At 48.9% G+C, this 24,699-nt stretch overlaps 1 protein-coding gene across 2 annotated transcripts in view; it reads right to left on the bottom strand.

Moving 5' to 3' along the window:
• Window positions 1-307: 307 nt before the first annotated feature.
• Window positions 308-24,699, bottom strand: part of LOC118211651 (potassium voltage-gated channel subfamily D member 3-like) — a 103,084-nt gene continuing 78,692 nt past the window's right edge. Inside the window, exons 2-6 of one of the 2 annotated variants that reach the window (XM_035389018.1) lie at window positions 23,297-23,465; window positions 8,820-8,921; window positions 4,667-4,759; window positions 2,020-2,264; window positions 308-1,566 (exon numbers count right to left, since the gene is read on the bottom strand). In XM_035389018.1, coding sequence (XP_035244909.1) covers window positions 1,371-1,566; window positions 2,020-2,264; window positions 4,667-4,759; window positions 8,820-8,921; window positions 23,297-23,465 — 805 coding nt within the window. In that variant the 3' untranslated portion in view covers window positions 308-1,370. Of the gene's footprint in view, window positions 1,567-2,019; window positions 2,265-4,666; window positions 4,760-8,252; window positions 8,491-8,811; window positions 8,922-23,296; window positions 23,466-24,699 lie in introns of those variants that run through there. The other variant, XM_035389019.1, reaches the window with a different exon arrangement.

Genomic DNA, 24,699 nt, shown 5'->3' with positions numbered 1-24,699 from the left:
AGAACTTGATGGGTTCAAAATTGCCACTGAAACTCAGACCAAGTACTTCAGAGTACAAGTGAACTGAGATCAGCTTGCCAGGGAAGAGGGTAAGTCCACAAAACCTAATAATCACACGTAGCACAAAACCAACAATTAAAACACACAACTGTCTGAAAACGGGGACAGAGAAAGAACAATTACTGAAGGCGTTAAGACAAGAGGGCAGCGTACAGCTACATGAGAGAGAGAGTAAAGTGAAGTATTCTGCCAATAGTAGATCGCCAATATTACAAAATATTTATGAATTCTTTACTCCCAAACAAAATATTTCTGAATTCTTTACTCCCGAATAAGTCAGGTCTACGTCTTGAACTTGGCGAAGGCCTCAGGTGTTCTGTTCACGGTTCAGTTTTTCAGTTTTCAGAAATACTGGCGCACCTGTACACCTGAAACCAACTTCTTACTGTACAAGGAGAAGATGAGTGGAGAAGTCCCGCAGTAGATCAGGCGTCGGTGAGAAGGTGGGGCACAATTTCTGCTTAATTACAAGTTTTTATGTTGAGATTTTTTGACAAAAATATAGTTCAGGAGCCCACTGCCAGTGGCAGCAAGTTCATACCTACAGACCTTCTGACTACACCTGAAAAACACCTGAAAACAAACTATCTAAAAAACAAACTGTCGTTCTCATTCACACAAACATACGGTACATAGATCTCACAATTTCTCCTTGGCTCACATGCATACCTTCCCTAAAATGTTTTAAAACTTGAGCAAAATAAATTAATACACATAAATATTTTGACAAATTATGTTTTTTTTTTCTTTTCTTTTGTCTATCAAGGTAAATAGGCCGATCATATGCACGACACAAAACAAATGGCGCCTGGAACAGGAGCTACACGCCCGCAGCATCACCTACCTGCTTTTGCTTCGAAAGGTAAATAACAAGTCACGTAGAAGTACGCCATTAGTTCTTTTAGTTTAGTTTATGTAGCTGTTGGAACTCCTAACAGACTGAAATAAACTTCTAAAAGTTACTTGACACACAGTAGCATGTACTGTAAGTTTCCTGTGAGATCAGTTTATAGTGAAATGTAACTGGACGGTTAAAATTCACTCTTGCCTCCTGAAAGCACTCGTTTGGAGCTCCTCCTCCTTCCCCCCCCCCCAACCCCGGCCATTTCTGAAACTTCCACCTCCCTCACCACAGGGAAGGAGTCACTCCCTCCTCTCTCTCTCTCTCTCTCTCTCCCCCAGGAGAGACGACGGGTCTCTCCGACACGGCTGCAGCCATCTGGTCTCCCCACAGCTCCCCCTGCTGTTCTCCGAGGGTCACTGCGCCCCCGGCTGAAGAACGCTCGCTGCCACGCCCGCCGCGCCCTCCCTCACAGGGCGGAGACCTTGACCACGTTGGGGCAGGGGGCGGGGCGGCGGGGGCCGCCGGGGCTGGGGGGGCGCTGGCCGTCGTCCTCCGGGGTGAGGGCGGGGGGGGTGGGGATGCTGATTATCGCCGTGGTGATCTGCCCGCCCTTGCAGTTCAGTCGGGCTCCGTTGTCCGGCTTCATGTTGAGACTGGAGCGGCTGGGGGGGAGGGGGGGAGGGGGGGGGGGGGGCATTGTTATTATTGTTATTTTTTCTCAAGGCCTGATTTCTTAATTATTTTCACATTGGATGTAGCCCTCATTAATTCCACTATCTTTTCGCCTGTGTCTAAATTTGGGTGAAAAATGGGAAAGAAACGCATCAAAAAGTTGATTGGTGGGAGTCCACCATAAAAAGTGGTGAACTTGTTGTGAATGAAATTGAACAACATTACAGACCTGTGCTACAGTGTGTCCCTGGCTCTTTCTAGCCTGGACGGTAGCTAAGCCAGCATAAGGGAAATTATGATTGATGCTTCTTTCGTTATTGCAAATATGCTTCATTAAGCTGATATAATATTAGCTCTCATTGCTGGCAAACGCAGAGGGGACATGCTGTGACACACACTGCAGTTTATTTCTCTGCGTTCTGCTGCCCTCTAGTGGCTCTGACCTGGTACTGCGGGTGGGCTGGCCCCCGCACTGGAAGTTGATGGCGCTGAGCTCCTGTAGGCTGCGCAGGTGGGGCGGGGGGGCGCTGGAGTTGGGCAGGTGGGTGCTCCGTTTCCCACGGTGCGAGCAGCAGGTGCCCAGACTCCCGCTCCGACTGGAGGCCGAGGGACTGTGGGAGTTGTAGTTCTGCAGCGCCCCCTCCAGGCAGTTCTGCTCGTACATCTGCTCGTCCACAAACTCGTGAGCCTGCCGGAAGAGACGGAGACCAACTGCCATCTGACAAACGTGAACTTTAATAAGCTCTCTGTCAGTCTCATACCAGTACGAGGATATGAAAGCAACAAACAGATGATTACTTCATCAAAAGTACGGTGCTAATATTGTTCCGGAGCTTTTTGGACGTTTTCTCCTAGTAAAAGGAAAGTTAAGTTTCCCGGCCTTTCTGGTAGATGGAAACGTTTCCTGTGCAATGTCATGCAGATGAATGAGTCGAGTCCTGTAGATGACAGTAAAGACCTAATGACTTTTGACTGAGTTCCAGATCATCCCCTGGCCAGCCTATTTCGGGCGATTTCAGCCAGACAAAGTGCAGCTGGATGGCTTTTATGTCAAGCCATTGTCATTAATTACACATCGCAACTGCTTACCTCACCTCATCTTTCACATTCTAAATTTTCATTCGGTGAAATTAATTTGTTCAGACCTGCTGTGACTCAGCATGAATGGTACTGGGGTAATTTATATGTTATGGTGGATAAATTTCCCACTCATTATGAACATAGTAGATGTGTCTTTTCATGATTTTTAAAGCTTGGGAATGAGAGATTAGTTCCATTTGACAGAGTTTGTGTCCAGTTTGAGAACAGACACTGGTGAAGCTTGTTAAATAACTGATACTAAGTACTTGCTGGTTTCTTACTAAGTATCTTATAAGGAAATTATACCATCTTTATGCTTTTAATGCATTTCCTTGTTCTGAATGAAAAAGCTTTCAGGAGATGCATGTGTCTCCTGATGGGCAGCATGTTTAGCTGTGTCTAACCAGCAGGGTTGGGTGCAGGTTTAGCTGTGTATAAACAGCACAGGGTTGGGTGCAGGTTTAGCTGTGTATAAACAGCACGGGGTTGGGTGCAGGTTTAGCTGTGTATAAACAGCACAGTGTTGGGTGCAGGTTTAGCTGTGTATAAACAGCACAGTGTTGGGTGCAGGTTTAGCTGTGTATAAACAGCACAGTGTTGGGTGCAGGGTTAGCTGTGTATAAACAGCACAGAGTTGGGTGCAGGGTTAGCTGTGTATAAACAGCACAGTGTTGGGTGCAGGTTTAGCTGTGTATAAACAGCACAGGGTTGGGTGCAGGTTTAGCTGTGTATAAACAGCACAGTGTTGGGTGCAGGTTTAGCTGTGTATAAACAGCACAGTGTTGGGTGAAGGTTTAGCTGTGTATAAACAGCACAGTGTTGGGTGCAGGGTTAGCTGTGTATAAACAGCACAGTGTTGGGTGCAGGTTTAGCTGTGTATAAACAGCACAGTGTTGGGTGCAGGTTTAGCTGTGTATAAACAGCACAGTGTTGGGTGCAGGTTTAGCTGTGTATAAACAGCACAGTGTTGGGTGCAGGTTTAGCTGTGTATAAACAGCACAGTGTTGGGTGCAGGTTTAGCTGTATATAAACAGCACAGTGTTGGGTGCAGGTTTAGCTGTGTATAAACAGCACAGTGTTGGGTGCAGGTTTAGCTGTGTATAAACAGCACAGTGTTGGGTGCAGAGTTAGCTGTGTATAAACAGCACAGTGTTGGGTGCAGAGTTAGCTGTGTATAAACAGCACAGTGTTGGGTGCAGGTTTAGCTGTGTATAAACAGCACAGTGTTGGGTGCAGAGTTAGCTGTGTATAAACAGCACAGTGTTGGGTGCAGGGTTAGCTGTGTATAAACAGCACAGTGTTGGGTGCAGAGTTAGCTGTGTATAAACAGCACAGTGTTGGGTGCAGGGTTAGCTGTGTATAAACAGCACAGTGTTGGGTGCAGGTTTAGCTGTGTATAAACAGCACAGGGTTGGGTGCAGGTTTAGCTGTGTATAAACAGCACAGTGTTGGGTGCAGGTTTAGCTGTGTATAAACAGCACAGTGTTGGGTGCAGGTTTAGCTGTGTATAAACAGCACAGTGTTGGGTGCAGGTTTAGCTGTGTATAAACAGCACAGTGTTGGGTGCAGGTTTAGCTGTGTATAAACAGCACAGGGTTGGGTGCAGGTTTAGCTGTGTATAAACAGCACAGTGTTGGGTGCAGGTTTAGCTGTGTATAAACAGCACAGGGTTGGGTGCAGGTTTAGCTGTGTATAAACAGCACAGGGTTGGGTGCAGGTTTAGCTGTGTATAAACAGCACAGTGTTGGGTGCAGGTTTAGCTGTGTATAAACAGCACAGTGTTGGGTGCAGGTTTAGCTGTGTATAAACAGCACAGTGTTGGGTGCAGGTTTAGCTGTGTATAAACAGCACAGGGTTGGGTGCAGGTTTAGCTGTGTATAAACAGCACAGTGTTGGGTGCAGGGTTAGCTGTGTATAAACAGCACAGTGTTGGGTGCAGGTTTAGCTGTGTATAAACAGCACAGGGTTGGGTGCAGGTTTAGCTGTGTATAAACAGTGGGGTTGGCTCACCGTGGTTTTCTCCAGGCAGTGCAGTAGGTGGTGGTGTTGGCTCTCCAGTAAAGATACGCTCTTATTCGCCTGATGATCATCACCATCTGTGCCCTGGATCAGACAGACGCGCACACACACACGCACACACACACACGCGCACACACATGCGCACATACACACACGTACACACATGCGCACATACACGTACACCCACACGTGCACCAGTACACGCATACGCACGCACATGCACATTCCCACGTATACGCACACTCGCGCACACACACACGTGCGCACACACACACACACGTTTTGCACACATGCACACACACGTGCGCACACATACACACACACATACATGCATGCACATTAAAATCCACATTGTGTTCAGCTGGAGCCTTTTTGCTCAGTATCAGATCTGCTTATACACTCTCTGACTATGCTCCTGATTCTTACACACAGACTCTGGCTCTATTCAGGGTTAAAAGGAGAGGAATAGACAAAAATAGAGGTTGAAACAGTTTTACTCTTTGGCTGCTTGGATTTGCATGTAATAAATCTCATTTCCTCATTTGGCTCAATAAATGGGTCACTATTCTATGCTTAGGATTGGATTTCATCCAGACTGAATTCCACCTGGTGAGCAGGGCTTGATGCTGCTCTCTTAAAGATCCCTCTCTCTACCTGTTGGACAGCAGTGAAGTATGGACCCAATGCTGCACTTCCTGCCAGTGAAGTATGGACCCAATGCTGCACTTCCTGCCAGTGAAGTATGGACCCTGTACTGCACTTCCTGCCAGTGAAGTATGGACCCTGTACTGCACTTCCTGCCAGTGAAGTATGAACCCTATCACTGCACCTCTGCCAGTGAAGTTATGGACCCTACTCTGCACTTCCTGCCAGTGAAGTTATGAACCCTACTCTGCACTTCCTGCCAGTGAAGTTATGGACCCTACTCTGCACTTCCTGCCAGTGAAGTATGGACCCTACTCTGCACTTCCTGCCAGTGAAGTTATGAACCCTACTCTGCACTTCCTGCCAGTGAAGTTATGGACCCTACTCTGCACTTCCTGCCAGTGAAGTATGGACCCTGTACTGCACTTCCTGCCAGTGAAGTTATGGACCCTACTCTGCACTTCCTGCCAGTGAAGTTATGAACCCTACTCTGCACTTCCTGCCAGTGAAGTTATGGACCCTACTCTGCACTTCCTGTCAGTGAAGTTATGAACCCTACTCTGCACTTCCTGCCAGTGAAGTATGGACCCTGTACTGCACTTCCTGCCAGTGAAGTATGGACCCTGTACTGCACTTCCTGCCAGTGAAGTTATGAACCCTACTCTGCACTTCCTGCCAGCCAGTGAAGTTATGAACCCTACTCTGCACTTCCTGCCAGCCAGTGAAGTTATGAATCCTACTCTGCACTTCCTGTAAGTGAAGTTATGAACCCTACTCTGCACTTCCTGCCAGTGAAGTTATGAACCCTACTCTGTACTTCTGCCAGCGTTTGATTCCGCTCCTTTTAAGCTCTTTTTCTGTGTTTTCTATGCCACCTTTAATCACACATTACAGTGACTACAGTTCCCACACTGCACGGTGAAAATGAAAAGGCTGTCATTCACTCAGCCGGTTATCTGGGGGAGGTAACCACCGCGGACGTCGTCTTCGCTGCGGCCGCTGTAAGAAATGCCCATGAAAATCCCGCCAACGCCTTCGCTGAAGACGTGATGTGATATTTATACCATCCCACTTCAATAGATTCTGTTATTTATTCCAAAGAACAGCATCAAAAGCACAGTGTGAAGAACGAGCAGGAATCTCCGAATCGCCTGCTAGCGTTCTTCTCCTTTGACTTGTGCGCCGTGCTGAGAAAAACAATGCCGGTCCAACAGCGAGGCCGTCTCCGACTCCGCTCGCCTCGGGCCTATCTGGACTGGAGTCTGTTAAATTGATGAAGTTGTCTGTGAGTTTTCAGGGATGGTGTTCGAGCACTTTGAGCCACTGGACTCCGAGTGTAGCCAGTAACTTTCCTGGAATGAATAACAATGAAAAACCCAAACAGAGGCCAGAGAAGAGGGTTGTGACTGAAGGAGAGCTTTCACCGAATGTCACACAAAGAGCTCGTTTCCCCTCGGATCCATGAATCCATCCGCACAGAAGAATGCGGCCGACTCGATTCATCCATTAATATCAGCGCTGCTCAGTTATCAACTGTGCTGTCTACTACGAGCGTACACTGGACAGCCGCCATTTCCTCTTCCCTGTAAGAAAGCTACACACTGGGCAGCCACCATTTCCTCACCCCTGTAAGAAAGCTACACACTGGGCAGCCGCCATTTACTCTTCTCTGTAAGAAAGCTACACACTGGGCAGTGGCCATTTCCTCATCTCTGTAAGAAAGCTACACACTGGGCAGCCGCCATTTCCTCATCTCTGTAAGAAAGCTACACACTGGGCAGCCGCCATTTCCTCACCCCTGTAAGAAAGCTACACACTGGGCAGCCGCCATTTCCTCTTCCCTGTAAGAAAGCTACACACTGGGCAGCCGCCATTTCCTCTTCTCTGTAAGAAAGCTACACACTGGGCAGAGGCCATTTCATCACTCCTGGATCCACTACTTGGTGTAGACGTTCAGCAGACACCATTATCCAGAGCGACTTACACGCGACTAGATTCTTTACGTACAAACCCATTTATACAGCTGGATATGATGTAGTGTAGCAGTTCAGGTTGAGTGAGAACCTTGCTCAAGAGCACTGCCCCCACCTGGGAATCGAACCCATCACCACCTGTGCCTCCCCGGGCCTGCTCCCTAGCCGTCCTCCCACGCTGTCGCCGGCGCAGCCGCCAGACTGGACGTGTGGAGGGATGCCGCTCTCGGATTAGACCGTGACATCTCTGAGCTGCGGGTGAGTGAGACTGTTTGTTTGTGTAATTGGGTGGGGAATGAGGGCACGGTGGGCCCCGTGCTGACGGACTCTGCTGCGGTATCCACTGAGAGGGCGGCTCCCGAAACAACCTCCTCTTCCGCTCAGTTCCTGTGAAACCCGTCTTCCTGGAGGACTGCAATCAGTGCAGCCAGAACAACAGCTTCCTGCTGCGAGAACCACAGTCGCTGGCTCGTGCTCGCATTATAGAAGAACAAAACATCCCTGTTTATAAATCTCTTACCTTCACTAGTACAAACACAGCCTGTTTTTTTTTTCTGGGATCTCTGGGACAGAATTACTGAGTCAGATTTAGACATTCTTGGACCTCCTGTTGTTTCGACAGCACTCTCAGTAACGGTGTGAGGTGGTTTTTACATAGCCCGCTTGCAGATGGTTCTCAGTCGAGGTTGAAGGAGTATTCTATTGCACAAAGTGATTAAAACCTGCCTGTTCTGCTGTACAAGGAGGAAAAAAGCTCCCATTGATTTAACTGTTTGAGGCATCTAGACCTCATTCAGCACGTCGGAGTCAGTGTGGGGAGTGGGAGACGTTGCTGCAGTGTGTGTGCGCGTACGTGGACCTGTCTGCATGCGTGCGTGTCCCTGTCTGTGTGTGTGTGTCCCTGTGTGTGTGTGTGTGTGTAAATATGTTTTCATGGGTACTGTGTGTGTGTGTGTGTGTGTGTGTGTGTATAAATGTTTTCATGGGCACTGTGTGTGTGTGTGTGTGTGTGTGCAGGCATGTATAATGTGTGTATATTTGTGCGTGTAAACAATGTATTCCCCTCTGTGTGAGTGTTTGAGCTTGCGTGCGTACTCTGCTTGTGTAAACACATTTGTGTGCTTGTTTAGCTTCTGTGTGTTTGTGCACGTGATCTGTGTGCTTACTCTTAGCTCTGCTAGCTCGTTTAGCTTCTGTGTGTCTGTGCATGTGGTCTGTATGCTTCATGCTAGCTCTACTAGCTCGTTTAGCTTCTGTGTGTCTGTGCATGTGGTCTGTATGCTTCATGCTAGCTCTGCTAGCTCGTTTAGCTTCTGTGTGTCTGTGCATGTGGTCTGTATGCTTCATGCTAGCTCTGCTAGCTCGTTTAGCTTCTGTGTGTTTGTGCATGTGGTCTGTATGCTTCATGCTAGCTCTGCTAGCTCGTTTAGCTTCTGTGTGTCTGTGCATGTGGTCTGTATGCTTCATGCTAGCTCTGCTAGCTCGTTTAGCTTCTGTGCGTTTGTGTACGTGCTCCATGTGCTTACCGTTAGCTCTGCTAGCTCGTTTAGCAGCCCGTTGCGTTTGCTGTGCAGGAAAGCGTTGGCGCTTCCGGCCTTGGTGATTCGTATCCTGGCCAGTCTGGCTTTCTGTGGGGGAGAAAAGCCAGGCTGGATCAAAGCTGTAGGCAATAATCCTCACCTGCCCTAATATATAACTATATAGCATTTAGCATGTGCAAAACCTTTTAGCACACACAAATTCAATAACACAACCAATGATTGGTGCAAAACAAATACCATGACCAATCAGTATTTGTGTTATTGGTTTTGCGTTTGGCTGAAAGTTTTTGCATGTGCTAAAGGTCTTAGTAAATCATGCCCCTAATGTGCAATGACACTTTTTGCACATTTTCCGAAATTACAGTTATCTGATTTAAGGATACGATCTTTTAAGAAACTGTTAAGACTACTTTGAAAATGCATGCAATTTCCTATGTTGGGAACATTAGTCTTTAGTGTCTATCACCAAGTGTAAAATTGCATGTGATTGAAATAAAGCTTTAGTCTATCCATAACCTCTATTTACAGACTGTCATGTAGTTACAGCCGTTATACAGTATAGCTGCTTATAAATCACATAATTTATAGGAACATGTAATTTACCTATTTAATCAGCGATGTAATTACAAGGGAATATTTCATGATTATTAAAGTGTGTGAACTCTCAGTTCACACAGTACTCTGGGGCCTTTTAATATTTTACTTGGAAAATGTCATTTGAATTTTCTGAATTATATTAATTTCTGTTTGTTTATTTTGAATTTTATTTATTTGTTTCAGGATGAAAACCCATTGAGATTAAACATCTTGTTAGTCTTTGTGGAATCCCATATTAAGTTTTCCTTTGAACTGCCAGTTCCACACAGCTATTAATTATATGTCGTATTTAGCCATCCAGTTCTATGAAGAATTAATGTGCTCTGGATGACTGTAATGAGCGTACCTGAGTAATCAAAAGAAAACAAGAAACAGGCATAAATAAAAAGGCCAGGTTTGGCACGAAAATAATTTGATGAACAGGAATGCTTCTGTTTAACTGCAGCCGAATTACGGTTTTGCAAAGGGCTCAGACTCATATTTAAACCATCTGGCTAAGCACCCTGTAGTCACAGATTTCATAAAGCTGATGTTCTCATAACTCCCACTGTTAATTAAAAAAAAAAAAAAAAAAAAAAAAAAAAAATTCCTATCAAACGCTGAGTCAGATTTCTCGCTGCACTTCTCGGATAATGTCAGGCTGGAATCACAGTCGACAGCGACTGCACGCACAATGCAGCCAGTTTTAGTGCGTCGTGTATAAAAGCACGAGGCCAAGGGCGCCGAATCATTCGGAGGAAGATCCGGACCGAAGGTCAGAGCTGAAGGAACGCGGAGCGTACGCCTGAGTGGCTGCTCAAAGCGCACGGAGGGGTCCTGTGAGGCGCGGCCCTGCCTGCTCTGTCTCAGCGGTTAAACACTGACGGAGAGCGGGAGCCCGACTGCGCCGGCCGGAGCGCCGGTCTTCCTGCGGCTGGCACTCCCCGCTCCCGCGCGTTTACGCTCTCGCTGAAGAGGCAGCGGCGGGAATGAGCTCAGCGGTGACAGCTGCTCTCCCTCCTTCCAGACAGGCAGCTGTGGAACAGCAGGGTCCTCTACGCTCTCTACTGATCTCCGCAAACGAACAGAAATATCCTCTACTGAAATATCCCCTACTAAACACACAGGAACAGAAATATCCTCTACTGAAATATCCCCTACTAAACACACAGGAACAGAAATATCCTCTACTGAAATATCCCCTACTAAACACACAGGAACAGAAATACTCTCTACTGATCTCCTCAAATGAACAGAAATATCCTCTACTGAAATATCCCCTACTAAACACACAGGAACAGAAATATCCTCTACTGAAATATCCCCTACTAAACACACAGGAACAGAAATACTCTCTACTGATCTCCTCAAATGAACAGAAATATCCTCTACTGAAATATCCCCTACTAAACACACAGGAACAGAAATACTCTCTACTGATCTCCTCAAACACACAGGAACAAAAATACTCTCTTCTGATCTCCTCAAACCCACAGAAATATCCTCTACTGATCACTGCAAACGCACAGGAACAGAAATATCCTCTACTGATCTCTGCAAACGCACAGGAACAGAAATATCCTCTACTGATCTCTGCAAACGCACAGGAACAGAAATACTCTCTACTGCTCCCCTCAAACACACAGGAACAGAAATACTCTCTACTGCTCCCCTCAAATGCACAGGAACAGAAATACTCTCTACTGCTCCCCTCAAATGCACAGAAACAGAAATACTTTCTACTGCTCCCCTCAAACACACAGGAACAGAAATACTCTCTACTGATCTCCTCAAACACACAGGAACAAAAATACTCTCTTCTGATCTCCTCAAACCCACAGAAATATCCTCTACTGATCACTGCAAACGCACAGGAACAGAAATATCCTCTACTGATCTCTGCAAACGCACAGGAACAGAAATATCCTCTACTGATCTCTGCAAACGCACAGGAACAGAAATACTCTCTACTGCTCCCCTCAAACACACAGGAACAGAAATACTCTCTACTGCTCCCCTCAAATGCACAGGAACAGAAATACTCTCTACTGCTCCCCTCAAATGCACAGAAACAGAAATACTTTCTACTGCTCCCCTCAAACACACAGGAACAGAAATACTCTCTACTGCTCCCCTCAAATGCACAGGAACAGAAATACTCTCTACTGCTCCCCTCAAACACACAGGAACAGAAATACTCTCTACTGCTCCCCTCAAACACACAGGAACAGAAATACTCTCTACTGCTCCCCTCAAACACACAGGAACAGAAATACTCTCTACTGCTCCTCTCAAACGCGCAGGAACATTAGAGAACATTTACGTTCCTGTGCGTTTGAGGAGAACAGGAACAGAAATATTATCTACTTCTCCCCTCAAACACACATGAATAGATTCAGCCTTTTATCTGATGTAGGCCCAGGAACTGCTGTGAGGCCAAACACTACTATGCGTATTATGTACATTTACTGTGGCAGATATTAATCCATTACTGATATTTATCCTTTATTTATTTGTACACACGGACTGTAGCACTGGACAACTTGTCCTCACAACGACAATATAATTTCTCCCCCTGTTTCAGAGTGAAAAATTTACTTTCAAATGTTTATTGTTCGGAAATGCAACCGAGTTCTATGAGTCCTACCACGACATTAACATGAACCAGACATTAACATTGTTGTGCTATTTTAAAAATGACACGTCACTTTGCTGCAACAGTCTGAGCAGTGCTTAAAACAGTTTTGAGTGAATCATGGCCCTGTGGTGTGGAGCGGTGGTACGTGTGGGGTTCTTACTGAGCAGGCTATTGAACGGGAGAGTCTGGCTTCCTTTTAAATTATTTCTGCTTTATTCAGACAGGTAGAAGGCAGAGTGTGGAACAGGTAGATAAGAGAGCACAGCAGCGGAGGAAGCTTTCACACCTGTATGCCACTTGCTGGCAATTCTGATTTTTATGTGTGACTTTTTATGTGGATTTTCGCGGTTTGGGGCATCGTTTGAAGACCGAAATGCTTCACACCTGAACTGAACAGGATTCATGAAGTACTATAAGGTGTTCATTTTGGTATAAGGTGTTCATTTTCAAGCAGCTCCTCTTCAGCCATGTGCTGGTGATGGTGAACCCTGGTCTACCATCACTCTCTCAGCTCTGACTCCCAGCTCTGAATCTCAGCTCTGACTCCCAGCTCTGACTCCCAGCTCTGACTCCCAGCTCTGACTCCCAGCTCTGACTCTCCGCTCTGACTCCCAGCTCTGACTCCCAGCTCTGACTCTCCGCTCTGACTCTCCGCTCTGACTCCCAGCTCTGACTCCCAGCTCTGACTGTCCGCTCTGACTCCCAGCTCTGATTCCCAGCTCTTACTCCCAGCTCTGGCTCCCAACTCCCAGCTCTTACTCCCAGCTCTGGCTCCCAGCTCTCAGCCTCAGACAGGAGCAGAAGTGACTCGGTGCGCGACGGCACTTTGGAAGGCTCGTCAGGCTGGCTCATAACTCCGCCGCGGAGGGGATCGGATTAAAGAGCCGCGGGAAGAATGTGAGCTGCCGCCGGTACGCAAGCGAGAGATCTCTGAAATCCTGAGCTCCGGCTTTGATACGGCAGCACACCGCTCTCAGGAGGGAGCTTACGCGCCCCTTTAAACGCCATCTTCTACTCCAGGCAGGCTGGGGGAGCAGAAATGGAGATGCAAGTATGTGCGGTGGTTTCTCTGTTTTTGGTGGTTTCTCTGTTTTTGGCGGTTTCTCTGTGGCAGTTTCTCTGTTTTTGGTGGTTTCTCTGTTTTTGGCGGTTTCTCTGTTTTTGGTGGTTTCTCTGTGGCAGTTTCTCTGTTTTTGGTGGTTTATCTGTGGCAGTTTCTCTGTTTTTGGAGCTGGCCATGGTTTCTCCTGCTGTCTCAGCTGCCCATTGATTACAGCACAGCCCCTTAAATGGAAGCATTTATCAGGTCCGGGCAGCAGCAGTGACAGGCCACAGCACGGCTGCACCATTTCCCCTTTACGAGAAGCCATCCCCCCTTCTCGAGCTCTCTCTCGCTCTCCCTCTCAGTCTCTCTCTCACTCTCCATCTCAGTCTCTCTCTCACTCTCCCTCTCGGTCTCTCTCTCTCACTCTCCCTCTTGGTCTCTCTCTCACTCTCCATCTCAGTCTCTCTCTCACTCTCCCTCTTGGTCTCTCTCTCACTCTCCATCTCAGTCTCTCTCTCACTCTCCATCTCAGTCTCTCTCTCAGTCTCCCTCTCGGTCTCTCTCTCACTCTCCATCTCAGTCTCTCTCTCGCTCTCCATCTCGGTCTCTCTCTCACTCTCAATCTCGGTCTCTCTCTCACTCTCCCTCTCGGTCTCTCTCTCTCGCTCTCCATCTCGGTCTCTCTCTCACTCTCCATCTCAGTCTCTCTCTCGCTCTCCATCTCGGTCTCTCTCTCACTCTCAATCTCGGTCTCTCTCTCACTCTCCATCTCAGTCTCTCTCTCGCTCTCCATCTCAGTCTCTCTCTCACTCTCTCTCTCGCTCTCCATCTCAGTCTCCCTCTCGGTCTCTCTCTCTCGCTCTCCATCTCAGTCTCTCTCTCACTCTCTCTCACTCTCTCTCTCACTCCCTCTCTCACTCCCTCTCTCACTCTCTCTCTCACTCTCCCTCTCAGTCTCTCTCTCACTCTCTCTCTCACTCTCCCTCTTGGTCTCTCTCATTCTCCATCTCAGTCTCTCTCACTCTCCCTCTCTCACTCTCTCTCTCACTCTCCATCTCAGTCTCTCTCTCACTCTCCCTCTCGGTCTCTCTCTCATTCTCCATCTCAGTCTCTCTCTCACTCTCTCTCTCACTCTCCCTCTCGGTCTCTCTCTCATTCTCCATCTCAGTCTCTCTCTCACTCTCTCTCACTCTCCCTCTCGGTCTCTCTCTCATTCTCCATCTCAGTCTCTCTCTCACTCTCCCTCTCGGTCTCTCTCTCACTCTCCCTCTCGGTCTCTCTTTCTCTCTCTCACTCATTCTCTCCCAGAGGCTCTCTCTCTCTCTCACTCATTCTCTCTCTTCCTCTCTTGCCCTTTGTCTATGACTCCCATTCTCTCTTTGTCTCTCTCTTTCTCTCTCTCAGTATTCCTTTCCCAGCATCCTCTCTGCCTGCCTGCCTGTCTGTGTGTCTGCCTGCCTGTGTGTCTGCGCTCAGGGCTCCACATCGGCTCAGTGCTCCGTGCCTCCTGCAGCTGTGCCCAGCGCGCGGGCAGAGGGAGGACCGTTCAGCTGTGCCCAGCACGCGGGCAGAGGGAGGGCCTCCTGCAGCTGTGCCCAGCGCGCGGGCAGAGGGAGGGCCGTTCAGCTGTGCCCAGCGCGCGGGCAGAGGGAGGGCCGTTCAGCGAGGGCCAGCGCGCGGGCAGAGGGAGGGCCGTTCAGCTGTGCCCAGCGCGCGGGCAGAGGGAGGGCCGTTCAGCGAGGGCCAGCGCGCGGGCAGAGGGAGGGCCGTTCAGCGAGGGCCGGTGGAATGGAATTCTGGGAGCAGGGCGCCCGAGCCACGTGAGGGATTGGGGGGGAGGAGGAGGGGGCGTGCCGACCGGAGCTCTGATTTTCGCGAGCGGGGTCCCCCGTGGTCTCTCTCTCCTTTCGGGCGCAGGGAGAGCGAAGGAGACGGCTGGAGTTAGATTGAACGGGGCCCCAGATGGCCGCCTAATTGTAATGGGAGCGCCGTCAGGACCAAATGAAGACGGATGAGGAGGCAGAGAGGCCCGATCTGCCACGTTCCCTCCACGAAAACCTGTGGATGCAGCCGTCCGATCGGCTGCCCCTGGCATGAACCAGGAATCGCCAGGGAGCATTTTAATTGGACAGAAGGGGAAAGTGGGCGTTGCTAGAGACACATGGAGCAAAAGCGCAGGCATCCTCCTCTTCTGAACAGAATAACATTTTCTTTGGAAAATTTCCAGTTGTCTGTTAAGGATGTGTTCTCAGTCACAGATGGCAATAAAACCTCTGTAGGCGCTGTCCATGCTTCAGGCCCATGGACAGCGCTGGGTAATGGAGTGCTTCAGGCCCATGGGCAGCGCTGGGTAATGGAGTGCTTCAGGCCCATGGGCAGCGCTGGGTAATGTAGTGCTTCAGGACCATGGACAGCGCTGGGTAATGGAGTACTTCAGGCCCATGGGCAGCGCTGGGTAATGTAGTGCTTCAGGCCCATGGGCAGCGCTGGGTAATGTAGTGCTTCAGGCCCATGGGCAGCGCTGGGTAATGTAGTGCTTCAGGACCTTGGACAGCGCTGGGTAATGTAGTGCTTCAGGACCATGGACAGTACTGGGTAATGGAGCGCTTCAGGCCCATGGACAGTGCTGGGTAATGTAGTGCTTCAGGCCAATGGACAGCGCTGGGTAATGTAGTGCTTCAGGCCCATGGGCAGCGCTGGGTAATGTAGTGCTTCAGGCCCATGGGCAGCGCTGGGTAATGTAGTGCTTCAGGACCATGGACAGCACCCCCCATTCTTACAGCCATAGGGGCAGCTCTGTTCTTGCCTGTGTAAATGCCCAGCTTCCAGGCCTTTGGAGCAGCATTGAGATTTGGACAAGATGCAGCTTTCTATCCCTAGCTGCCCATGCTGGGGTTTCCCTAGTAAATATTTAAAAAAATATATATATTCATGAATTTATATTTATTTTCTTTTTTCTAAAAGGAGTTTAGTTGCTAAAGCATGTTTGTTTGTTTTTCTCGACCTGGCTGCCCTGTTAGGCTGTAAAAACAAAGCGGCTGTTTACTGCAGAGCCGCACGCTGCCCGCTCTCCCCCACCCCCGCCCCCCCCCCCACCCACCGCGGTTAAATGGGCTCATTTAAGGGCCAAGTGTTTCTCTTAAACCTGCCGGAACACAGGGAAGGAAAACAAGCGTGACGGCCGCGTCGCTGCGGCAACGGTCATGTGACGCTTACAGTGGCTGGTGTAGGGGCATTTGGGGGTTTATGATCTAAAGCTCGAAAATACAGTTCAAGCTACTTAGAAACAGACCCTGCATACACACATACGCTAAACTGAAATAATATCCCAAAACCCCAGAAGATGAATAATCCCCTTAAGCAAGACCAGTAACAGTGAACATACACACACACATACACACACACACAGATAAGATTCTATGTGTGTAATATTTCCCCACAGTCACCTGGGCTGAATCCGCCATTTGCTAGCTCCTGATTGGCCCTCATCAGCAGTGCTTCTGACCTCCCGTCATAATCAGGCGAGAGAACTGCAGCCCTCGCTGTACTCCAGAGAAGCACAGCCTGCCTTTGGTGACCACGGAAACCAGCGCAGAATTTGCACAGCTGAACCGGGCTCTCCGCCTCACCACGCCCTCCTCCAGGTAACCCACGACAGCCGAAGAGACGAAGCCGGACGTCCTGCACACTGATAATGAAAGCAGGGGCTTCTAACTGCACCCACGCGACTGCGCTGCTGAAAAGGGGGGGGGGGGCTGTCTGTACTCTTTAAACGCGGCGATAAGGACAGACGGTACGCAAACAAACACAAAGCAGAAACGCGGCGGGCCAGCAGACGGGAGTGAGGTGCGGCGGGAGGATTACGGAAGGCCCCGCGTCTCTGAGCCGAGGCTCGGAGATAAATGTGCCCGGAGCGCCGGCGTTCCGGAGAAATGTGCCGACGCGGTCGTTTCAGAAACGCACGTCTGCAGACGGGGGATCAGAGCCCTGGAAAGAGGCTCACTGCTGAAGCGCTGGGGGGAGGGGGGGTGGGGGGGTATTTTAATACTAAACAGAATTACAGTATCATGTCTTATTTTATTATAAATGGAAGTCAATGCACGGTTTTATTTTCATTATTCATCTCCAGCACTGAAGCTTTAGCACTTTTTTTTTTTTTTAGTTTTATGGGCGATACCGCGGGCTTCTGGAATCCCTGCACTGCAGTCAGCAGCAGCTGTGGCTCAAAAGTGGTGCAGTTTTCAGCACTGTTGACTTTGTGGAGGAGACAGACAGTGGGGGAGACAGACAGAGGAGGAGTCAGACAGGCAGTGGAGGAGACAGACAGAGGAGGAGGCAGACAGTGGGAGAGACACAGTGGAGGAGACAGGCAGAGGAGGAGACAGACTGGGGGAGACAGGCAGGCAGTGGAGGAGACAGACAGGCAGTGGAGGAGACAGACAGGCAGTGGAGGAGTCAGACAGGCAGTGGAGGAGACAGACAGTGGAGTAGACAGGCAGAGGAGGAGACACACAGTGGAGGAGACAGGCAGGCAGTGGAGGAGTCAGACAGGCAGTGGAGGACAGACAGTGGGGGAGACAGGCAGGCAGTGGAGGAGACAGGCAGGCAGTGGAGGAGACAGACAGGCAGTGGAGGAGACAGACAGGCAGTGGAGGAGACAGACAGGCAGTGGAGGAGTCAGACAGGCAGTGGAGGAGACAGACAGTGGGGGAGACAGACAGGCAGTGGAGGAGTCAGAAAGGCAGTGGAGGAGACAGACAGGCAGTGGAGGAGACAGACAGGCAGTGGAGGAGACAGACAGGCAGTGGAGGAGACAGACAGTGGGGGAGACAGGCAGGCAGTGGAGGAGTCAGAAAGGCAGTGGAGGAGACAGACAGGCAGTGGAGGAGTCAGACAGGCAGTGGATGAGACACAGTGGAGGAGACAGACAGGCAGTGAAAGGGACAGGCAGTGGAGGCGATGAGGAGAGGAGGAAACAGGCAGTGGAGAAGGCAGACAGTGGAGGAGACACACAGTGGAGGAGACAGGCAGTGCCTGTCAGTACTTGAATCAACAGAGTGGCAGCATGAATAAGATCTTAAATGAAATGTGATGGTTTTTATTGAATAGAGCATCTTGAACTTTTAAAGGAATTAAAAGACTGATTGCATTATGTACAGTCATGACTGATGGAGCCTTTTCCCCTTCTGGTATATTTTTTGGTGGGTCCTTTAAATGCTCTGCAAATAAGTCACTTGGATAGCGTTGAAGAGCAAGTGCTACTACAGGGCTAATTTAGCCTGTTAGGAACAGTTCTAAAACATAATAAAAGTTTCATGATGATAATGATTTTTTTCAGCTGTGGAGCAGAGAGGAGAATATGCTCTCCAAGGCAGTTGATGTGTCAGCCGTAGCAGCTAAGCACCCCATATTTCACAAGTCTGGCTGATCCAGGCATGAGTCTGGGCTAAAGAAACTTTGCAGGCAGGATTGGAGTTGTGTTCAGCTTTAACTCAGTGTTAGTTACAGTGATCCTGAAGGTGGAGGAGTAGAGCTGTGTTCAGCTTTGGCTCAATGTTAGTTACAGTGATCCTGAAGGTGGAGGAGCTGTGTTCAGCTTTGGCTCAATGTTAGTTACAGTGATCCTGAAGGTGGAGGAGCTGTGTTCAGCTTTGGCTCAGTGTTAGTTACAGTGATCCTGAAGGTGGAGGAGCAGAGCAGTGTTCAGCTTTGGCTCAGTGTTAGTTAGTCCTAAAGGTGGAGGAGTGGAGCAGTGTTCAGCTTTGGCTCAGTGTTAGTTAGTCCTGAAGGTGGAGGAGCAGGGCTGTGTTCAGCTCTGGCTCAGTGTTAGTTACAGTGATCCTGAAGGTGGAGGAGCAGAGCAGTGTTCAGCTTTGGCTCAGTGTTAGTTAGTCCTAAAGGTGGAGGAGTGGAGCAGTGTTCAGCTTTGGCTCAGTGTTAGTTAGTCCTGAAGGTGGAGGAGCAGGGCTGTGTTCAGCTCTGGCTCAGTGTTAGTTACAGTGATCCTGAAGGTGGAGGAGCAGAGCAGTGTTCAGCTTTGGCTCAGTGTTAGTTAGTCCTGAAGGTGGAGGAGCAGAGCAGTGTTCAGCTTTGGCTCAGTGTTAGTTAGTCCTGAAGGTGGAGGAGCAGAGCAGTGTTCAGCTTTGGCTCAGTGTTAGTTAGTCCTGAAGGTGGAGGAGTGGAGTTGTGTTCAGCTTTGGCTCAGTGTTAGTTACAGTGATCCTGAAGGTGGAGGAGCAGAGCTGTGTTCAGCTTTGGCTCAGTGTTAGTTAGTCCTGAAGGTGGAGGAGCAGAGCAGTGTTCAGCTTTGGCTCAGTGTTAGTTACAGTGATCCTGAAGGTGGAGGAGCAGAGCAGTGTTCAGCTTTGGCTCAGTGTTAGTTACAGTGATCCTGAAGGTGGAGGAGCAGAGCAGTGTTCAGCTTTGGCTCAGTGTTAGTTAGTCCTGAAGGTGGAGGAGCAGAGCAGTGTTCAGCTTTGGCTCAGTGTTAGTTAGTCCTGAAGGTGGAGGAGCAGAGCAGTGTTCAGCTTTGGCTCAGTGTTAGTTAGTCCTGAAGGTGGAGGAGCAGAGCAGTGTTCAGCTTTGGCTCAGTGTTAGTTAGTCCTGAAGGTGGAGGAGCAGAGCAGTGTTCAGCTTTGGCTCAGTGTTAGTTACAGTGATCCTGAAGGTGGAGGAGCAGAGCAGTGTTCAGCTTTGGCTCAGTGTTAGTTACAGTGATCCTGAAGGTGGAGGAGCTGTGTTCAGCTTTGGCTCAGTGTTAGTTAGTCCTGAAGGTGGAGGAGCAGAGCAGTGTTCAGCTTTGGCTCAGTGTTAGTTACAGTGATCCTGAAGGTGGAGGAGCAGAGCAGTGTTCAGCTTTGGCTCAGTGTTAGTTACAGTGATCCTGAAGGTGGAGGAGCAGAGCAGTGTTCAGCTTTGGCTCAGTGTTAGTTAGTCCTGAAGGTGGAGGAGCAGAGCAGTGTTCAGCTTTGGCTCAGTGTTAGTTAGTCCTGAAGGTGGAGGAGCAGAGCAGTGTTCAGCTTTGGCTCAGTGTTAGTTAGTCCTGAAGGTGGAGGAGCAGGGCTGTGTTCAGCTTTGGCTCAGTGTTAGTTACAGTGATCCTGAAGGTGGAGGAGCAGAGCAGTGTTCAGCTTTGGCTCAGTGTTAGTTACTGTGATCCTGAAGGTGGAGGAGCTGTGTTCAGCTTTGGCTCAGTGTTAGTTAGTCCTGAAGGTGGAGGAGCAGAGCAGTGTTCAGCTTTAACTCAGTGTTAGTTACAGTGATCCTGAAGGTGGAGGAGCAGGGCTGTGTTCAGCTTTGGCTCAGTGTTAGTTACAGTGATCCTGAAGGTGGAGGAGAAGAGCAGTGTTCAGCTTTGGCTCAGTGTTAGTTAGTCCTGAAGGTGGAGGAGCAGAGCAGTGTTCAGCTTTGGCTCAGTGTTAGTTAGTCCTGAAGGTGGAGGAGCAGAGCAGTGTTCAGCTTTGGCTCAGTGTTAGTTAGTCCTGAAGGTGGAGGAGCAGAGTTGTGTTCAGCTTTGGCTCAGTGTTAGTTAGTCCTGAAGGTGGAGGAGTGGAGCTGTGTTCAGCTTTGGGAACACTGTGTCCACAGCAGAATGACATAACCTCCCTCTTAAAACCGCCCCTTATTACCATCCATTAACTCTCCCCGTAAAGCCAGCCAGTGTCACCGGGAGACCACTGCAGGCTGTAACTGTGCTGACTGCAGCTGCAGCCTTCAGATTCCGCTTTAATTTCCCCCTCCTGCGTTTCCCCAAAGTCAGGCAGGCTGTGCCTCGGCACTGTCGTCACCCTTCTGCGTTTCTAACTGTTGACCCAAACGCCGGACGAGCTCTGCAGCCGAACGGCACGAGATGCGAGAGGCACGTGTCTAAAGAGAGGCTGACTGCAGACCTGCTCTCGCTCTGCAGCGTCTCAGCCCGCTGCAGTCCCTCTCAAATTAAACCGTGTGCTGCAGACATCGCCACAAATCCTTAAAAAAATCTAGCTAATTAGCCATGAAATTAAGCGATCTTTCGCTCTGATCTTTTACTGAGATGTGCGCGGAGTCCAGGGGCCCATGGTGTTGTGTTCATTCAGCTGTAATAAACACTCAAAGGGCACGTATCATATTCATCTTCTGGGGACATGTTTCCACTGGTCTTTGGACGGCCCGCCTGGAGTACAAGTTAGAGAGTACTGATTTGGGAGTGCCGATTCAGGAATACTGACAGGGGAGTTCTGATTAGGGAGTATTGATTTGGGAATACTGGTTAGGGAGTACTGATTTGGGAGTTCAAACTAGGGAGTATTGATTTGGGAATTCTGATTAGGGAGTGCTGATTTGGGAATACTAATCTGGGAATACTGATTAGAGAGTTATGATTTGGGAATACTGATTAGGGAGTTTTAATTAGGGAAAACTAATTTGGGAATACTGATTAGGGAATTCTGATTACAGAGATCTGATTAGAGAATTATGATTTAGGAGTACTGATGTTGAGAACTTCTTGGGCCTATAGGACGGCTCTGTGTATATTACATTGATTTTTGAGAGATGTGTAAATGTATAATGCCCTTAGTGTGTTACTACCTTTCTACCTAGTCTTCCTTTAATAAAATCAGCAGAAAATATTTTTGCACTTACAGTAGAACCACAGAGACACAAACCTCAGAGTTATGGTATCACAAATAAACCCAATATAATTTGAGCATAATCGAAGTAGAACACAATTATATTTGTCAACATTTAGAGTTTCATCTGTAGAATTATCAAAATTTGCCAAATGGACATGTCTCTATTTTTTTGTTATAGTAACCAACCATCAGGACGGCCAACAGAGTTTGATATAATGTGGGGAGAAAGAAAATCAAACCATTTGAATGAGAGGACAAGGCTAGCCGGTCACAGAAACGGAGATGTATTATTCAGAAAGATGAAAAAAGAAAAATGTTGTGATCAGTTCCTAATTACAGCTGATTTGATTGCTGGTCATTAATTTAAAATAGCAATTACAGCTACATAAGCAGAGTTAAGCCATTTATAAAATAAGGACATAAAGCTACTCCATGGGATATAAATCAAAATGATAAATATGGGATTCCAGTTAATCAAGTGTTTAAATTCTTAAAATGTGTGTTTTTCACGTCAGGTTACAAACTTTTCAGAGGCTGCAGGTCTCATTACTGTATATATATAATTATGCTATTAATTGCGAACAAGCTAGGCTGCAATGTTAAGCTTTCGAAAAATGAAGTTCACTTTTAAGTGTTTGAAATTAATCTTGGTTGGATGTACCAAGCAGTCAAGGCTCACTTAGAATTATTTAATTATTAATTATTATTTATGAACACTCGGTGTGTTTGACGGAATGCTTTCCATGGGTTTGGAAAGTCTCATCGAATGCTCCTGTTACCAGATGAATTATCTCTGTTTCACAAGGCGGTATAAAGGATTGAAGCGGGGCACTAAAAACTGCTTTACTGGGCTATATATTACAGCAGTAGTCTGGTAGGAAGTCCTCTCCATTTTTCAAAAAACGATAAACCGCAGAGCTTAAAGAACCATCTCAGCAGGTTAAGACTTGGCAGGGACCCGTAGCTTTGGATGATTTCCACGCTACTAGGGGGGGGGAGGGTCCTGGTGACCTTTCGTGAGTTCTCGGATTTTATTCGTGGAAGGACAGGATCGAAAAGACAGTCCTGAACTGCCCTTCAAGGCCAGTAAAGCAATCATATCCTTCACTGATATGCCGATGCTAATGACCCTTCTGTGCTAATAGTCATTTAGTTGGGCACAGTGTTTGCTCAAGGTCCTGGGTGCAATGCTGATGGACTAGTGCACTGATCTTCACTCCTGGTTCTGTTGGGTTGCAGGGTCTGCTGGTTTTTGTTTTCGCCTTAATTTCAGCCCCCAATTCTGACCCAAGAAACCAGGTGAGGTGCGTTAGCTGTGCAATCCACTGCTTTAATTGGTCAATTTCTGTAAGTGCCGAGTGACAACAAAAACCCAGGAATGAAGATCACTGGACTGGTTTCTTTCCTGACTGAAGGATGCATGCCCCGGGCCGTTAGCCCGTTAGCACGTTAGCCTCTCGGAAGGACACATCCCGAATGACCCACCCACCTGAAAGCGACGGTCAGGGGGGGTGTCAGGCATCCACTAGCCGTGCCCGACCCCCCCGCTGGCCGAGAAGGCCCCCGCTCATCTAACAGTGACTGTGTTCACCTGTACCTTCTGTGCCCGGCGCTTGTCGGCTCTCTGGTTCTGGTGATAGATGCGGCTAAAGTTGGACACGATGACTGGAACGGGCAGGGCTATTACCAACACCCCGCTCAGAGAGCAGATGGAGCCGAAGATCTTCCCCGCGATCGTCTTAGGCACCATGTCCCCGTAACTGCAGAGAGAGTGGGGGAGGGAGGGGGGGAGGGGGGACATGGGGAGAGAGAGAGAGAGGGTGAGGGGGAGAGAGAAGAGGGGGGGAGAGAGAAAGGGGTAGAGGGAGGGGGAAGAGAAAGAGAGGGGGAGAGGGAGAGAAGATAGAGGGTGGAAAAGGAGAGAGAGAGGAGGTAGAGAGGAGGGGGAGGGGGGGTAGAGAGAATAGAGAGAAGGAGAGGGAGAGGGAGATTTTGAGATTTTAAATAATCTTTATTTATACTTGCAGATAATCCAGTACACTACACCATGTTCACCAGAGAAAACATATTGTGGCAACTCAGCGGGAGGGAGAGAGCGAGCGAGAGATGGGAGGAAGAATAAGAGAAAAAGGAAGGAAAAAAAGCAATGGAGGATAAGAAAAGAAATGAAAAGGAGGCAAGCAGACAAGAGAGGGAGAGAACATGAGAGAGGATAAAAAGTTATTTCCCTTCTGGAAGGTTCTGTGGGAGGAAGGAGGGAGGTCTTCACACTGAAGACCAGCTGGAAGCATTTCCCGAGTCTTTGCCAAGCATCAATCCTGCCTAATCAGCAGGCCCCTCTCTCCCGCCCACCGCCCTCTCTCTCCCGCCCGCCGCCCTCTCTCTCCCCGAGCCGCCCTCTCTCTCCCGCCCGCCGCCTCCTCTCTCCCCGAGCCGCTCTTCCCCTTCCTGTGAGACACGCCAGCAGGTACGAGGACAGGAAGTGCTCGTCTGTGTGTCCCTAAATCAGCGAGCCGGGTCCTGGAGCCCCCCCACGGCTCCCCAGCGCTCTCACACAGAGGAGCAAGAGCGGCACTGCGCTGTGATGGGCAGACTCTGAGTATACTGCGCTGTGATTGGCAGACTCTGAGCATACTGTGCTGTGATTGGCAGACTCTGAGCGGCACTGCACTGTGATTGGCAGAGTCTGAGCAGCTTGCGTTGTGATTGGCTGACCCTGAGCATACTGCGCTGTGATTGGCAGGCTCTGAGCATACTGTGCTGTGATTCGCAGTCTCTGAGCATACTGTGCTGTGATTGGCAGACTTTGAGCATACTGTGCTGTGATTGGCAGACTCTGAGCATACTGTGCTGTGATTGGCAGACTCTGAGCGGCCTGCCTGGAGGATTAACGGTACACGCTCTTCCCGTGGGCCAATTTTTAATGCTGCAAGCCCACAGGAACCACCTTTGTGCCATGCAGCTAAAAACAGTTTATAAACAGATCTGGAATGA

Source organism: Anguilla anguilla, chromosome 13 (assembly GCF_013347855.1).
Source record: "Anguilla anguilla isolate fAngAng1 chromosome 13, fAngAng1.pri, whole genome shotgun sequence".
NCBI lineage: Eukaryota > Metazoa > Chordata > Actinopteri > Anguilliformes > Anguillidae > Anguilla > Anguilla anguilla.
This window is presented reverse-complemented; position numbering and strand designations above follow the sequence as displayed.